Genomic DNA, 18,713 nt, shown 5'->3' with positions numbered 1-18,713 from the left:
AGTGGCATAAAAGATTTTCGAATGGTCAAGAAGTCATGCATGATGATGCTGCTGAGCCCAAAATCACAAAAACTGATCAAAACATTGAAAGAGTTTGAAATTTGGTGCTGTTTAACAATTACAATAGAAGCCAACAAAATTGTGGTTGATCAGTTCACAAGATTTTGATCAAATGTTTGGCCATAAGGAAGGTTAAAAGAAGATGCCGTCCCAAGTTCTTGATGAATGGCCAAAAAATGGACATCAACCTGCTCTAATATTCTGGAATGAATTGGAAAATAAGTGAACTTTTGGAACAGTGTTATCACCGATGGCAAGTTTTGGTTCTAGTACAGTCCTGACACAATGGTAAAGCCAACAAACATCTCCTGAGCTGAAGAAGACTGAATGGCATGTGCTTCTAAAATGATATTGTGCACCACAAACATTTGTGCACAACAGATATCTTCCAGTGAGGGAAAAACAGTCAACCATTACTGCCAGTAATGCTGCTAGCCCACCAAATTAGCATTGCTGGGATCCAGTACCTACATCTTCAGTTCCAGCTAAAACCATAGGAATCTGCTGTTTTCCATGTACCGCAACCCAAAAGAAAGGAAGATTCTGGTGAAGATTTAAGGTCCAAAAAATAATAAAATGAAATGAAATAAAACACTTTTAGCTTCTGCTTCAACATGGCTGGAAATTGAGTCCAGAACCATTCAGCTAGCAGGCTCACCTTGGAGGTCTGACTCAAAGGATAGGGCATGTGCTGATGCCCATGCCCTTATCCTTAATCCAAGAGACAGGATCCATGTTTGTGTACAAGGCCTGGGTAGTTCTGGCCTCAACTTCTCTGAGCACATTTATTGCTTGCTGGGTATTCAGGTGGTAGATGACTTTCATCAACCGGTGAAATACCACCACTCTGCTTATTGGAGGCTTGAAGTGGTGACACCCATGTTTAGTCTCTAGAGCAAAGTTTCCAGCATCCCCCTCCCCTCTCCCCATACTTCTCCTTCAACCCATGCACGGTACTAAGTACTATAGGTTTTGATACCTTTCGTGTTTGGGGTTCTCATAAAAAAAAAAAAATTCAGAGAGATTTGACTACCACTTTGGCAAAGAGGCTCAGAACAGAAGAAATTTCAGGACCTACTCCAAACCATTACACCTTAATTCCTCTGTAATATGTGCTTGCATAATCTAAGTTAGATTTTTTTGGGTGCCCCAGTTACACATCTGTCAGAAAAAGGCATAATCTGCTGTCTCAGTCAAATCTACCATCAAGCAGTTCATACTGCTGCTGAAGCATTTTGAATGTATATTGTCAGGATCTTTTATGTAAAGGACAGTGAACCATCTTTGTCACTTTGCTCAAATCATCTGACCCTAGAATATGCCTTCGAACTGAAATCCCTCTCAGACACTATTGGACATAGATTTTTGTACCACAATGGGAGAATTTATATAATACTGATTAGACTCACAGCCACCCATTCAATATTTGTATCCAAGAGATACTCAGAAGTCTGCACATTACAGTAGACAAGCTTTTACACCAAAGCAACTCGTGTCTTGAAATTTTCAGGTCCCAACAAACAACCTCCTCCCTTAAGAACTGAGAGGAGAGCTGAACACTGACTTTTTTGCCAGTCTACATAGATGGCTTTGAGTGAATTTTTGTCAGAAATTCTACTGCCTTTGCTGACACTATCTCTGAGCAGATACCTTTTGAGTGTAGCATATACTTTGTATAATGCATAGTTGTATGCTAGAATTGGCCTTCAATCATGACTTTCTGAGCATTATAAAGAGTTTCATAACATGTAGGCCATATTTTCAGGCCCTCAAAACAATGAAAGAAGTTTATATAAACATCTCCATTTCTGAATGGGTGAAGCTATGACCCTTTTCATGTAAAAAAAAAAAAAAAAAAAAAAAAATAGCTATAGAACTTTCAAAAATGAAATAATAAGAATAAGCAGGTACATGCTTATTCTTATTATTTCAGTTAAATGTTTATTCATACTATGCACATGTTTGCTTTGCATTTTTATTATTATTATTGAAAACCATTAAACTTCATAGCCATTTTTAAAATTCAAACAGCCATAATAACTCCATTCAGAATCAGACGTAACTTTTTTTTTTTTTTTTTTTTTTTTTTTTTTTTAATGAATCTTTCCAACATTCAGCCAATCCTACAGAATTTTATTGAAATGATATTCTAATCCCACCAAGAGATTTCTGCTGGTCACCTTATAAGTTACCAAATAATTTCCATCACAAAGCCTTGGAACTGTTAATCTCCTCTATCGAGGATCGCTGTTAGCCTCCCTTTGTCTGAAAGTAGAATAACAATGTTCTTGTCCATCAGGATTTGATGAATGCTGGTGAGATTTCAAGGACACATAGTGGACGTTGCATGTCACGGGTTGCCAGTTGCCTAGATTTTATGGCCACTTGAAAGTTCATAAGATAGGGATTCCACTTAGGCAATTGTCATTTGTGTGCTGCCCTATGCATGCACTTCCAGATTCCTGGCCAAACTGTTGTAGGATGATTTGGCTCTACTATTAAGGACAGGAGAGAGTTAATTTTGTACATGCTCAGATAATTGAAGAGACTGTGAGATGGTGGTGTCCTTTGATATGGTGTTTCTGTTTATGCACATCCCCACTGAGCACAGTGTGTGTGGCATTGGAGAGGGATGCCATGTTAAGGAAGGAAAAGGACTTTTCTTGACTGTGGAGGAAATTTGCAGCAGGGATGTTGAATTATGCCTTCCCTCTCTCTTCCCCCTCACTACTACTACTATGTTATACCAATGTATTATGTATAAGCAGCTTCGTGGCACAGCTGTAGGCTCTCCAATAAGTGCTATTGTTGCTAATTTAGCATGGAAGAGCTGGAGTCTAAGATTTTTAATGGATCTCTTCTGTCCCCTTTTCATACAGTGCACGAAAACACTGTTTATATGTTCACCATTGTGGGTTTCCTCTGTTCATCCAATTTACCTTGGAAGTGGAGGGTGCTCTCCCTTTCCTCGATGTGTCAGTTTGTAGGGACAATATCCGCATTACAGTACAGCTCAAGCCAACACTCCTAAAAATAGTATAATTAGGGCCCATATTAGATAGGGCTTAGTCCCACTGCAGCACCTCTGACGATAGAATGGAGGAGATTAGACGTGTCACAGCAGATCTCCAGAAATGTGGCTACCCCTGGAAATAAACAAGTATATTTGAGAAGGAGAAAGTCAGAGAGATGCATTCACATGCTACTGTGTATGTTCCTTACTATCTGAGCTTAACAGAACAGGTCTCGAGGATATTTACAGACTTAAACATGCTGTGTGCAGCTGCTGGGGAGGAGGCTGCACACAATTGTGTCAAGGATAAAAGACCCTGTACATACGGAATAAGGGTACAAGTGGAACTGTATACAAGATCAAATGTCTGGATTTGAGGACTGTTACATAGGGGAGTCAGCATGTAGGTTCAAAGATTGTATGGGGAGTATATAAAAGCAATAATCTGCTGATTATGGAATATCTGCTGTGGCTGAGCACTTCTGTGAAGATCATCAAATTTCTCCAAACAATGCAATTATTGTCAATCATTTGCATAGGTATTGTTACCAGAAATGGCTTGAGAGGTTACGAATTTGTTCTTCAGAACATAACACCATTAATAGAGATCGAAGAATCTGTATTCATCCCCCCGCCCCTCTTTAAGACTGTGACCCTTATATGGAATGAACAGTTCTGCCTGGTGCATTCCCGGACCATTTCCGATCTCCATGGACGTGTGGAGGATAGTTCCCGTGCTTTCCCAGTGTCATATGCCAAGAGCCGTGATCCTAATGATATTATTTAAGGATGATCCATGACAGTAAAGTTCCATTGTTGACAAAGGAGGCAGTTGCCTTTAAAATTCAGTGTTGTTTTTTATTGCTTTTAAACTCTGTTATTAGTCATATTTTTAATTTTATTTATATATTACTTTGTTTTTAGCTCCATGGTTAGTGTATTTTATTTTTACATTGAATACAGTTTTATTCTGTGTTTAATTCTATTTAAATAGTCTGTCATATATATGAATTGGTGTATTTATTGCAGTTATCATGAGTCATAATTTTCACAACCCCACAGTCTATTTGAAGAACTAATTAGGCAAGCAGGTAATTGCAAATCACCTGCTAGAAGTACAGTGAATAAATCTGAAGAATTTCAAGTGTTGGTCAAGACATCAAAGATGGATATTGTTGGGATAGCAGAGACATGGTGTCACACAGATATAAGGAATGCAGAACTGGAATTTGGGGAATACAATGTGTATAGAAAGGATAGACAGGATAGGAAGGGAGGAGGTGTTATGCTGTTAATTAAGAAAAACAAAATCAAAAGTGCATCCAGTTGATATAGATGAACAGTGCACTGTTGAGCCAGGTTGGTGTGACATAACCACTGCAAAAGCAAAAATACGAGTAGGAGTGTGTTATAGGCCTAATGACTCGAATGAGTACAATGAACAATTGTACAGAGAAATAGTGGGCTAGTAAATCAGAATGTCTTATAATGGGGGATTTTAACTTCCCAGATATTGACTGGAACTTGTGGGTTGGTCACTCCCAAACTAGTATGACTTTTGTGGATTTATTGGATGATTGTTTTCTGCAGCAGCATGTTCATGAGGCAACCAGAGAGGGTAATACTCTTGATCTGGTTATCAGCAGTGATCATTCCTGTATTAAGAATTTGCAGATAAAGGAACCACTAGGTGGCAGTGATCACAGTGTACTGATGTGGGATTTACTTAAAGATATAATTACCATCAGGGGTAAAGGAAAGGGTTTTTGCTTCCGTAAAGGTGAGTACAGTGGTCTCAGACAGTTTTTAAATTCTGTACACTGGGATAAATTGACGATGTTACCAACGGTAAATTCTAAGTGGGAAGCATTCAAGGAATTAATCGTGGATGCTACTAAAAGTTTCATACCTATTAAGAAATATTGTTCAAGGTTTAGACCTAAATAGTTATCAAATGAACTAATGAGACTTGTGACAGAGAAGAAAAATGCATGGGATGCATATAAATTATCAAGCGACTCAGAAGCCTATGGCAGATATAAGCTAGTCTGTAATCAGGTCACAAAGGAGGTTAGGCAGGCGAAGGCAGATTACGAGAAATCTTTGGCAAAAGATGCTAAGAAAAACAGCAAGGATTTCTTTACTTATATAAACACTAAAATGAAGGGGATGAATCTGATTGGTCTACTTGATATCGATGGTTCAATTGTTGTATGATCCTGCTCAGATAGCAAACAAACTGAATGAGTATTTTGCATCTACATTCACACATAGTAGTTATTAAGGTTTGAAAATGGCAGAAGGTTATCAAATTGTAGCAGGGTGCTTAATGATTTTGTAATAACTGAGAGCAAAGTGAAGGAGAAATTGTTGAAGTTAAACATAAGAAAGGCACCTGGGGTGGATGGGATCTATCCAGTTATATTAAAGGAGGTGGCAAAGTAACTAAGCAAACCCTTAGCCATAATTATGAGAGCATCCTTGGACTCAGGGGATGTCCCCACAGACTGGAGATGTGCAAATGTATCCCCAATTCACAAAGGGGGATCGAAGGGTGACACGAGTAATTACAGACCAGTTAGTTTAACTTCTGTTCCGGGTAAAATAATGGAGTCACTGGTTAAAGATGCATTGCAGGATCATCTAGACAAGACTGCAGCAATAATTCAGACACAGCATGGGTTTGTTAAGGGAAAGTCTTGTCTGACAAATTTGATAGGATATTATGATGTGGTTACAAAGGAACTGGATGCAAAAAATAATTTTGATATCATATATTTGGATTTCAGGAAAACTTTTGACACTGTTGTGCATGGAAGACTATTGTACAAATTGGAGCAGAATGTTATTAAGGGTAAGTTGCTGCAATGGATAAAAGGATGGTTGAGTGGGAGAAGACAGAGGGTGGTAATTAATGGGTGCTGCTCTTCGTGGACTAACGTTATTAGTGGAGTCCCACAGGGTTCGGTGTTGTGTCCTCTGTTGTTTTGTATATTTATCAGTGATATTGATGAAGGTATATCACGCTTAGTGTCGAAGTTTGCAGATGATACAAAGGTTGGGAGGGTTGTTGAGGACACTACTGACGCTATGATGCTGCAACAGGATCTGGAAAGGTTGAGCAGATGGGCTGAGAGGTGGCAAATGAAGTTTAACATTTACAAATGTAAAGTACTACACTGACAGTGGAAGAGAACAAAAAGGACCTGGGGGTATTTGTGGGCAGATATGAAGTCTTCTGAGCAGTGCAGATGGTCTGCAAGAGTAGCTCATAGTGTCTTGTCAATGATATACAGGAATTTTTCTAGCAGTAATAAGAAATGATTATCCCCTTATATAAGGCAATGGTCAGGCCTCATTTTAAGAAGGAAGTAGAGCTGTTTGAACGAGTACAGAGAAGGGCAACAAGATTAGTGAATGGAACAAAGGGTTGCTCTTACGAAGAAAGACTTCAGTTTTGCATATTACAGTGTCTGGAGACTAGGCACCTTCGAGGTGATCTGATTGAGGTGTATAAAGCCTTGAATGGTTTGAGCATGCTCAATGCGGATGGGATTTTTCCTCGTGCTCAGAATAATTATTTGAGAGGGCATAAATTCAAATTGAGGAAAGACAGATGTAGGATAGATGTACGGAAGTTTGCCTTTAGCCAGCGGGTGGTTGGTTGGTGGAACAGACTTTCATCCTTTGATAGCCTAAATAAATTTAAGGCTGAGCTGGACAGGTACTCGGGTGAAATGGGAGCGTGTTTTTTTTTTTTTTTGTTTTTTGGCTGATGCTGCATAAGCTTGCTCTCTTGCATTATATGCCTCATTTACAGTAAAAGAGAATATATAGACCAGAACAAGTTCTAGGAAAAGCAGAAGATAATAGATGAACTCTGAGCAGATGTTATTGAGGATTATATGTAGGGGTGAAAGTTATTTAAGATTGAAATCCAGGCCTGCTTTTACACAATCTTCAAAAAGAGAAGAGAATGGAAAATGAAAGAAATGAAAAAAACATGGTGAAATGAAGATGGAAGCAGAATGATTTCAGTTTAGTGTATAGGGTCTGCTGCTGCTTGCAAAACTCCATAGTAGCCTGTGATTAAATTGAAAGCATAAAGAAATTTCGTTTAAAGTGAGCAAAGAAATTTAATTTAAAAATTACATAGTGGTATATTATATAGTTTAATTTTTAAAGGCATACTTTCAGAATAAATATTTAAACTGTTCCTTTGTGAGTAATCTGTGATGAATTTTATCATATATTCTAGAGCAATGTTGGACTTATTCTTCATGCTGTTGGCGAATATGACTTATCATTAAGGTTCCTTGAGAATTCTCTTAAGCTCAACATAAAGTAGGTCTCTTTTATTCATCAGTTACTTAGTACATGTTTAATTTTTAAAATGAACAATAATTAATATGGCACAAATAATAAAATTTAATATATTTAAGATTTGTATTAAAACTTAATTCTGGAATTTCTGTAATGTTCTTTGATTTTTTTTTTTTTTCCCAAATGGTGGCTCTATGCAGTTTATATTTTTTACCAAGAAAGGTTCATTTTTAGATTTGAAGAACAAGTCTTGCAGCAATAAATTATTACTTACAATTTAGTAAGTAACTTACTAAGTATTCTTAAGGAATGGCTCAATGTCATTGTTAAGAATGACATGTATAAATATTATATATAATATCGGTGTAAATACACCATAGTTTACCCATAAATTTAAATAAGTAGTGTAATGGTATAGTTTGAGTTTATCTCATTGTGGCTAACTTCACAACGAAGTAGTGCAAATTCGAAGTAGTGCAATACCAGATTGCACTACTTTGAATAAATACTACTTCTCTAGTAGAGGAGACTTCTCTTATATATTCTCAGTAGGCACCAACCACCCAGATGTGTTTTGGAGCTTGTTGGCTCACTCATCAGTGTGCAGACAGGTACCCTGATAATGCAGACATGCCATCACGGTTGCAAAGTTAATTCCACAATATAAGATGCGCTAAATAGTCAACATAATAATAATATTTTGAAGACTAAATGAGATGATGAGAAAATCAAATGGTGCCGTTACACTACTTATGTAGTTAAATTTATGGGAAACTATGGTGTATTTATACCACTATTATACAGTTAATTTCACCCATAACACATTGTGCCTTGTGCATTTAGTCTTGAAGATATTATCATTATCTTCACCATTTGGCATCCCTCATATTGTGGAATTAACTTTGCAACCGTGATGGCAACCGTGATGGCATGTCTGCATTATATGTACAGACATGTACCTGCCTGCCCACCAATAAGTGAGCCAACAAGCTTCGAAATGCATCTGGGTGGTGGTGCCCACCGAGAAGAAATAACAGTAGTCTGCTCCACTAGAGGAGTATTATTTATTCAAAGTAGTGCAATACCTAGTATCTCGTTGCGAAGGTAGCCACAATATGAAATAAAATCAAACGATACTGTTACGCTACTTGTGTATTAAATTTATGAGTAAACTATGGTGTATTTACACCGATATTATATAGTTAATTTCACCCATAACATTATGCCTTGTGCATTTAGTCTTCAAAAAAAAAATATATATATATAGATATGAGTATTTGGGAAGCAAGCCGTTTTCAATCTTAATTTCTTTTTTATACATACTTAAATCTAATCAAAAATACCACTTAAAAATCACTCAGATTTGCATTTATGTGAAATAAAAATAAACAGTCCTATAAGAGTTTGGCAGTGAGAGCACTTAATGCACTATAGTTTAGCTAATATTATTCATTTTTAAAAAAATGAAGCTAACTGCATTACATTAAATGTGTTCACTGAATTCACAGAATTGTATGCCTTTATTTCACATATCATTCTAACCTGTGTCATAACAGTTTTTAATCTACTTAAAAAATTTTGCATGTTTCATATGTTAATTTGGCTAAGCTTAAATAAAAATTTTTTGCCTTTTAGTTGCATTCTTTTTTTGCTTTTCGTGCTTCCATTCTGACATTCAAATTTTTTCATCCCATTTTAGATTAATTTTCATGCCTAAGGCAATGAAGGCATTGCCTTGGGCATGCATTCATTGGTCTTGTAGTGCTTGTCAGTCAGTCATTCATTCTCTGTATGGCTGTTACTGTGTCTGTTAGATTTGATGCTACAGGCCTGAACAGATTTTGTTGATGAAAAACTAATGGTGAACATGCAAATGACTAAAACAAACTAAATGTTATCTGCTTACAGATTTTTTTAAAACTTTATATCCCAAATCAAAATTTTAGAATACACAATTGGCATGGTACACTTAGTGGAATGTCTTCGTAAGTTGCTTCTGTCCATAATTTGTCAGCACAGATTCGGTGTTGGCAAGTTGTCAGCAGTTAAGGGTTCCTTGCATATATGACTAAAAAACAGATAGATTTCTTTACTTACTTAATTTCTTCAGAGAAGAACATGTGGAAACTTACTTAATTTCTTCAGAGAAGGACATGTGGAAACTAGTAAATGTTCAGTTTTAAAACTGAAACACTGCTCCACACAGTTTGTGCAAATAATTGAATTTACTGAAGTGAAAAAAAGATTTTTTGACTTCGTTCTTTATATCCCAGTAGCTCAAAAATACTACTTTTTTTTTTTTACTTAGTATTAGTAGTGACAAATACTTCTTTACACTTGAAAATGATCTGTACAGAGAGCTTGTTTCACATGAATCTGTGCATCTGAAATTAGGAAATACAAATTGTTATTGGAATGTAAAGTTAAAACTTCTTTTGCTTCAGTAAACTCAGTTATTTGTCCAAACTGTGTGGAGTACATTTTAAGTTCTATAACTTAAATACATAAATTTCTAACTTTTATTCCTATTTACAAGGGTTTTTCTTGTGAGAATTGTTGATAATTGCATTTGCTGGTATCTAATTTAGCCATCTCAATCTCTTTTAGTCTATCTACTCTGATGAAGCAATGTGGCTGCACTCTGTTTAGTAGTGCTTCAACAATTCTAAGTTGTTGAACAGCTGTGTGAAATGAATTATAATTTATATGCAGGCTTTCAAAAAACTGATGTTAAAATGTTTACTGCTAGCTTGACCTACAACCTTGTTGAACCAAATTCAGAAATTGCAGTTCTGAATAAATCTGTATTGGGGTGGACAGAGATTTTTGGATTTTCTTCTCACTACGTCTGAATTAGTCAGCTACTGGCGAAGGTTGCTTGACAAAAAATCTGTCCCCCCCCCACCAAATTGGAAATGGTTCTTCATCCATCTGGATTAAAAACCCCTTAACACCACAAATGCATCAACCAGCAGAGAAAGTGCTAAACCTTGTCATAGAGGATTTTGAATTAAATGTCCTCTTTAATTTTCCCCCCTTCCCCATCACCTTATGGCGAAGGTACAAGTGGTTTCTGAAAAGTTGGGTAGCACTTTTTTTTTTCTCTCGATGTTTAATAATATGAAGTTGAAGTTACACACCAAGAAATAAGTGACATGCACTACTTCCTCACAAACTCTCCAGTTTTATTGATGCACTTGTCCCAACGATGGATCAGATTATCAATACCAGTACTGAAGAAGCCTGTGCCCACACGCAGTAACCAACATCACACCGCCTGATGAACTTCCTCATCCATGGTGAAATGCTTTCCTGAAAGGTGTTTTTTTTTCAGAAGGCCGAACAAATGGAAGTCTGAAGATGCTAAGTCTGGGCTCTGGGGGAGATTAGCAGAGGCATACAATGCAAGAAAGCAAGCTTATTCAGCATCAGCCAAAAAAAAACCTCGCATTTCACCCCTCCATTCGTTCCAAATGCCTGTCCAGCTCAGCTGAACAGGCATTTGAAACATTTATTGTGGAAGTTGATAGCCTAAAATTTATTTAGGCTATCAACTTCCACAATAAAAGATCCAAGTCTGTTCTACCCATCAACTACCCGCTGGCAAAAGGCAAATTTCTGCACATCTATTCTACAACTGTCTTTCCTCAGTTTGGATCTGTGCCACCTCAGGTTCTTAATCTGAGCAAGAGGAAGAATCCCATCAGCATTCAGCCTGCTCAACCCATTCAAGGCTTTATACACTTCAATCAGATCACCTCGCAGGTGCCTACTCTCCAGGTGCTGAAATTTGCAGAACTTAAGCCTTTCTTGGTATGAACACCCCTTTATTTCCCTCCTCAATCTTGTTGCCCTTTGTACTCGTTCTAGGAACTCTACATGCTTCCTAAAATGAGGCCTCCAGACCTGTACACAGTACTCTAGGTGTGGCCTGACCATTGCCATATATAATGGGATAATCACGTCCCTGTCCCTGCTAGCAAAATTCCTATATATCATTGACAAGACTCCATGACCTGCCCTGGCAGCCCCTCTGCACTGCTCAGCAAACTTCATATTTGATTGCACAATTACTCCCAGGTCTTTTTCACTTTCCACTTCCCTGAGTGTAGTACCACACAGTTGGTACATTTCTCTTTGGTTATTGCTACCCATATGCAGTACTTTGCATTTGTCAATGTTAAACTTCAGTTGCCACTTTTCAACCCATCTTCCCAAATTGTCTAGATCCAGTTGGAGTCTTTGCTATCGTTAACAACCCTGCCAACCTTTGTATCATCTGCAAACTTGGACATTAAACCTGATATACCTTCATCAATATCATTGATAAATATACAAAACAATGGGCCCAACACTGAACCCTGGCGAACTCCACTAATAACATTAATCCATGAAGAGCAGTGTCCATTGATTACCACTCTGTCATCTCCCACTCAACCATCCGTTTATCCATTGTAGCAATTTACCCTTGATGCCATACCTCTCCAATTTGTACAGCAGTCTTCCATGTGCAACAGTATCAAAAGCTTTCCTGAAATCCAAGTATATGATATCCAAATTATTTTTGGCATTCAGTTCCTATGTGACCACATCATATTATCCAATCAAATTAATCAGACAAGACCTCCCTTTAACAAACCCATGCTGTGTCTTAACTATTACTGCATACTTGTCTAGATGATCCTGCAATGCTGCTTTTAACCAGTGATTCCATTATTTTACCCAGAACACAAGTTAAACTAACAGGTCTCTAGTTATCTGTGTCACATTTTGAACCCCCTCTGTGAATTGGTGATGCACTTGCACAGCTCCAGTCCGTGGGGACCTTCTCTGAGTCCAAAGAAGCTCTCATAATTATGGCTAATGGTTTGCTTACTTCCTTTGCTGTCTGCGTTAATATAACTGGATAAATCCCATCCACTTCAGGTGCCTTTTTTTATGTTTAACTTCAACAATTTCTCTACATATGGCTCTCAGTTATTACAAAATCACTTAGCTCCCTGTTAGTTTGATTCATTTCTGGCACTCCCCTCATTGAATAACTCCTCATGTGTGAATGTTGATAAAAAATACTCATTCAGTTTATGAGCTACCTGAGCATGATCATCAATAGTCAACCCATCTATGTTAAGTGGTCCAATCTGATTCATCCCTTTCCTTCTAGAGTTTACATAAATAAAGAACTCTTTGCTGTTTTTCTTTGCATCCTTTACCAAAGATTTCTTATACTCTGCCTTTGCCTGCCTAACCTCCTTTGTGACTTGATTACAGACTAGTTTATATCTGCCATAGGCTTCTGTGTCTCCTGATAATTTATATGCATCCCATACATTTTTCTTCTCTGCCACGAGCCTCATTAGTTCATCTGACATCCATTAAGGCCTAAACCCATGAACAGTATTTCTTAGTTGGAATGAAAAGCCTAGTAGCCTCCAAAATTAAGTCCCTGAACGTTTCCCATTTAGAATTCAACATTGGTAGCATCATCAGTTGATCCCACTGTACAGAATTTAAAAACTGTCTGAGATCCCTGTAGTCACCTTTATGAAAGCAACAACCCTTCCCTTTAGCCTTGGTGGTAGTAACATCTTTAAGTAATTCCCACATCAGTATATTGTGATCATTGTCACCCAGTGGTTCCTTTATCTGCAAATTCTTAATGCATGAATAATCACCGCCAATAATCAGATCAAGAGTATTACTCCCTCTGGTTGCCTCTCGAACATGTTGCTGCAAAACATCCCCTCATTCAATAAACCAGGTTTCTTCTAGCTCCTCTTGGGTACCATTCTGTTATTTTCTTAGTCCATCTGTCATGTCTTCGAGCTATGTGTCCTGCCAAAGACCATTTTAGTTCTTTAGTTTTGATAAGAATGTCCTTTACTTGAGTTTGCTGCCTAGTCCATGTGTTTTTTCTTGTTATCTAACAGTTTGATTCCCAATATAATTTGTTTCATTCTTCACTGTGTAGTTCTCAGCTTCTCTTCTATTCTTTTGGTGAGTGCCCAAGTTTCACTTCCATAAGTCATGGTGGGGAGTATACATTGGTTCATTGTTTTGCATTTCAGACATTGGGATGTTGCTCCTCAGTATGTGACTGTATTTCCTGAATGCTATCCATACAAAATTTATTCTTCTCTTCACTGCCAGCCATGTATCATTAATACAACTAATGACTTGTCCCAGATAAGTATGACTCCACCTGTTCAATTACTGCTCCTTAAATTATTATATCCATTTCTGTGGCATACTTTTTCATCATTACTTTTGTTTTAGCCATATTCATCTTTAGTCCAAAATCTTTACTAACTTCACATAATTGATTATGATTTTCCTTTAATTCTTTGGGATCATTGCTTATGACCACGATGTCATCTGCAAATCATAAATGGTTTAGGTACTCTCCATTCACATTGACTCCTTTCTGTGACCAGTCTAATCTTCTGAAAGCTTCCTCAAGGGCATCAGTTACACAACATCAGAGATATTGGGTCTCCTTGTCGAACTCCTTTGTCAATTTTAAATTTGCTACTGTCTTTGTCTAGTCTAATAAAGGAAGTAGCATTCTCATATATTTTCTTCAAAATCATAATATATGGGGTATCTATGCCTTGTCTTTCCAGTGCCCAAAACATTGCCTTATGCTGTATGGAATCAAATGACTTTTCATAATCCACAAATGCCAGGCATAATGGTGTTTTATGTTAATTTGCTTTCTCCATTAGCCCTGATATTATGTGAAGGTGATCCATAGTTGAGAATCCTGTCCTAAAGCCAGCATGCTCTTTCAGTTGATTCTCATCAAGTATGCTTTCTAATCTGTTAGTAATGACCCTTGTGAACAACTTGTAGTTGAGATAAAGCTAATTGGTCTATATTTTCCAATTTCTGATTTATCTCCTTTCTTATGCAGCAAAACTATGATTGCACTATTCCACTCCTTAGGCATCACACCTTTTCTAATGCATTTTGTGAAGAGTCTTGCCAGTTTTTGTGTCATGTCTCTTCCTCCCAATTTTAATAACTCTACAGTAACTTCATCTTCCCCGGGGCTTTCTGATTCTTCATTTTCTTCAATGCATGTTCTACCTCATTAGGAAGGATATTGGGTATGTCGTATGTGTTACTAATTTGCGATCCATCTTCCCCACTGTTGGCATCATTCCCTTGCTCCTTGTATAATTCTCTATAGTAGTCTTCTGCTATTTTAATTATGCCTTCTCTGCTATTAATAAGTACACCATCGCTATTCTTCAGTTTCAGTATCATTTGTCTTTCTGTATTACTGCTCATGGCTGCTGATTTAAGTCCTTTGTTTTCCCTTAATGCTTGTTCTACTTTTCTTGTGTTAAATCTTATGTGCTTTCTGAATCTCTTTCTAATGGCTTTGCATAACTCAGTATACTCAATTTTCTCCTTGTCAGTGTTTATTCTGCTCTTCATTTGTTGTCTTTGGTTCATCGTGACCAGTGTTTCTTGACTGATTTTTTTCTTCTTTGGATTTCTTTTTATATATTTCTTTGGATTTCTTTTTATAGGGCTTTATCACTTTCAGAAAGTTGTAATATTCCTCATCAATATCTTTGTCCTGAGCAGTCTGCAGAAGCTCAAACTTGTTAAGTTCCAATGCTTTTTCTCCTCTTCTGTTATCTCAAAGACCATATTATTTACTCAAGTCAGTTTTTTTCCTTTCTTTTGTTACATCTATATCAAGTGTGCATCTTAATATTCTGTTGATCACTTCCAACATTTACTTTGTTCGGGACGCTAACATCATTCATGATATATCTTCTGTTAGTGAGGATGAAGTCGATTTCATTATTTGTTAATCCATTTGGGCTCGTCCATATCCAATTTTTGTTCACCCTTTTCTTGAAAAAAAGTGTTCATTACTGACAATCCTCAAGATTCTGCAAATTCCACAAGTCTTTTCACCTCTTTTGTTTCTTTCACCAATTCCAAAATTTTCTATAGTTCCCCTTTCTGCACCTTAGCATTGTGGTCTCCCATAATGATAGTGTAGTGGGTTTTCTGCTCATCTAGAAGACTCAATTTTGGTGTACATTTCTTCAACCTCTTCATCGTGACTCGATGTTGGTGCATGAATCATAACCTTTAGCGTGTACCTCTTAGAAATCCTGAGTTGTAGTCTTGACACCCTTGGTGGTCATTTTGAATTCCAAAATGTTGTTTTTTATATATTTATGGACCAGAAAGCCAACTCCACCTTTGCTCCTTTCACTGTTTCCATTGGTGTTCAGCAGATTTCCACTTGATAAACTTATAAGTGATTCATTTCTTCTTTTTTCAGCCAAACCGACTTACAGTCCATTTTCTGGTTGATTGTCCCTTACGTTCAACCATCCAGTCAAACACTTTTCAGTCACTCTCCATATTGAATATATTACCTGATTTATCTCATTTCTTAGGAAATTAAGCAAATATCGAAGAACTTTATATCTAAAACAAATACAAACAAAAATTGGCTTGTACAGAAGCATATAATTTAACATCTCTAACGATATGCTTCTTGTGAATAAACGATGAACAGACACAGTTTGGCCTTAGTAGCCCTTGTGTCGTTAAATCCAATACCACCACCAACTGCCAAACCAATGATATTCCAATTCACATTTTCTAATTCCTTTTCCAGCTTTAATATCCTGTCTTCACCGATGAGCGATCTTGTGTTGTAACAGGCAAAGTTCAGTTTCCGTGCATGACGGCCTGGTCATACCCAGAGATTCTTAGCACCATCTGCTGCTTCCACTCTGATCCTCTTGCTGCCACAAGAGGGAGAGTGAAAGCTGCTGGGGACTGAGGGCCATTTGTTTCATTGTGCTGTCATGTGCTGGAGGTTTGGTCTTTTCCTCTTCATGCTGACCAGACATCTTGAAGTCAAAAATATGAGCATTAATTGCAATAAATAAATGCTAAACATTTAAATATGAAATTTCAAGCCACACACATAGCTGATACAATACTACTGTGGTATTGTATAGCTATGCATACTACTGTGCATGTTTGTTCAAGCAGTGTCTCACATAACATAAAGCAGTTACCCTGCTGACATTACAAAGAGTGGTTGTTTTGCTCTTCTTTTTCAGTCTTGTCTTATTTCAAATTTATCAATACTAATAAATTTGAATGTATGCAAAACGAAGTAATTACTTCAGAGTGATGTTAATAAAAAGAAAAGCGAAGAGGATAACATTGGAAACAAAATATGAGATCATAAGCAAACATGATCTCATTATTCTTCATCATCGATTGATGATGAAGAAGAATAAACATTCTTTAACATTTGTATTAATTTCTTTATTATAATTTTTCTTGATTTTAAAGGCTATATTTTAATTTCTTTGGATAAATCATTGTTTAAGCACAAACTATTGTTTTGTTAACCTTTATTTAGATTACTATAGTCAAATTTAATTTTAGAGAAAATTCCTCAACTCCGTGAGAACGTAGCCCCTGTTTATAACACTACGTCTGTGGGAAATGCATTGGATACATTCCCACTTTGAGTTTTTGCTTTATGAGCACACACTAGGAACGAATTAACCCAAAGTCGAGAATGTGCTGTAATATTTTTGACTTATTATTGAGGATGTTTATTCCTCCATATTTCAGTCTTTTGTTATTTCTTTTCTAATAAATTCTTATATATTATTTTATTTAAAACATCTTTATTGTTTCTCAGGTACTATGGCAGCAAGAGTTTGAAAGTTGCTGTGAGTTATCATCTAGTTGCTAGGACTCAGTCTTGTATGGGTGATTTTCGTGGAGCCCTCCAGAATGAAAAAGAAACATACAGTATTTATAAACAACAGGTAGATAAATTATTTTCAATCCGTAAATGGTCAATTGAGGTAATCATGGCACTTTTAGAAGCTCATATTACTTATTGGTAATTATGAGCCTGTGTATTATTAAACAGCTTCTGTATTTAATAAACTCTGCTTTAAAATAATAAGTAAGCTAAAAACTATGTTGTTGCCCCTTTTCAAATATTAAAAAGGACAGAAACCTTTGCTATTACATGTATATTACTTCTTTATGATAGAATTGTGCTGTTATTGAATATTGAACTGAATAAACTGAATATTGGCACAGAAAGTAATGCCACAAACATCATGCCCAGTACTGTGTAACATGTACTGGGCAATTAATTAAATCAGTAGTCATGCTGCTTTCAAGTGTTAGTGCCAGATTAAAATAAATTCTCCCTGTTAAAATATTACTTTTTTAATATTTAAATTGGGTTGCAGTCTTCCTGATGAAAAAGACTTGGGGATAATTTTGCAGTCTGATACGAAGTTCTCTGAGCAGTGCAGACAGGCTGCCAGGACAGCTCATGGATTTTTTCAGTGATATACAGGAATTTTGGTAGCAGGAAGGGGTGATTGTCCCATTGTATAAGGCAATGATCAGGCCACATCTTGAGTACTACATAGAGGTCTGGAATCCTCATTTTAGGAAGGATATAGAGCTGCTGCAATGGGTACAGAGAATGGCAGTGATTGGTGAGGGGTACAAATGGGTACCCTTACCCAAGGGTACCCCTTTAAAACAGGTCAAACATCAGAAAGCAATATTGCATATGGGTATTTCATAACCCATATGCAATATTTCAATATTGCATATGGGTATTTCCAACCTGAAAGTATGGTGTGGGCCATACTTTCAGGTTCGATTCAGGACCTTAAAACTGAAAGTTTTCGTATAAACATGAGATATATTCTGAATGGTGGCACCACAATGGCTGTTTGAATTTAAAAAAAAAAAAAAAATGGCTATGGTGTCTTCACTGAAAAGGAAGAAAGAAAAGAAGTAGACTCCATTAAACTCCATAGCCATTTCTTAAAATTCAAAGTTCTATAATTGTTCAGAATTGGGACGCATGTTTATTATGAACTCTTTTCTTGTTTTCAATACCTGAATTGATCCTGTACAACCCATATGTTTTGAAATATTTCTATTTCAATATTTAACACTATTAATAAATGTTTCATTAGTGCAAATGAAACATAGCTATTTGACAGAAATAAGTTAAGTTACATATTTTGTGGGACCCCTCAACAAACTATAAACTGAATTATATTAATTCTAATTAACTTAAAAACATTGACCACGTAAATTTTGTTAAAAAGTAATTGAGTCTGTTGAAATAGATCTTAAAAAAAAGTACAAATAACTTGGCAACATCCCTGTGAATTTTGACGATGATGATGCTGATATCATTGTCAAGCCTAGAATGCAAAGGCAACTGCTGTCTTTGTTTTGCCATTTTCCACTGTATTTTTAAAAAATTCAT

The 18,713-nt window shown here is 36.6% G+C and overlaps 1 protein-coding gene across 1 annotated transcript in view; it reads left to right on the top strand.

Moving 5' to 3' along the window:
- clu (clustered mitochondria protein homolog) overlaps positions 1–18,713 on the top strand; it is a 292,499-nt gene that overhangs the window by 258,404 nt on the left and 15,382 nt on the right. The window contains exons 30-31 of the mRNA XM_090370384.1: positions 7,332–7,417; positions 17,100–17,229. Of these exons, the coding sequence (XP_090226510.1) occupies positions 7,332–7,417; positions 17,100–17,229 (216 nt within the window). The remainder of the gene's footprint in view (positions 1–7,331; positions 7,418–17,099; positions 17,230–18,713) is intronic.

This window comes from Mastigoproctus giganteus, chromosome 3, assembly GCF_048544385.1.
Source record: "Mastigoproctus giganteus isolate SK-2022 chromosome 3, ASM4854438v1, whole genome shotgun sequence".
In the NCBI taxonomy this organism is placed as follows: domain Eukaryota; kingdom Metazoa; phylum Arthropoda; class Arachnida; order Uropygi; family Thelyphonidae; genus Mastigoproctus; species Mastigoproctus giganteus.
This window is presented reverse-complemented; position numbering and strand designations above follow the sequence as displayed.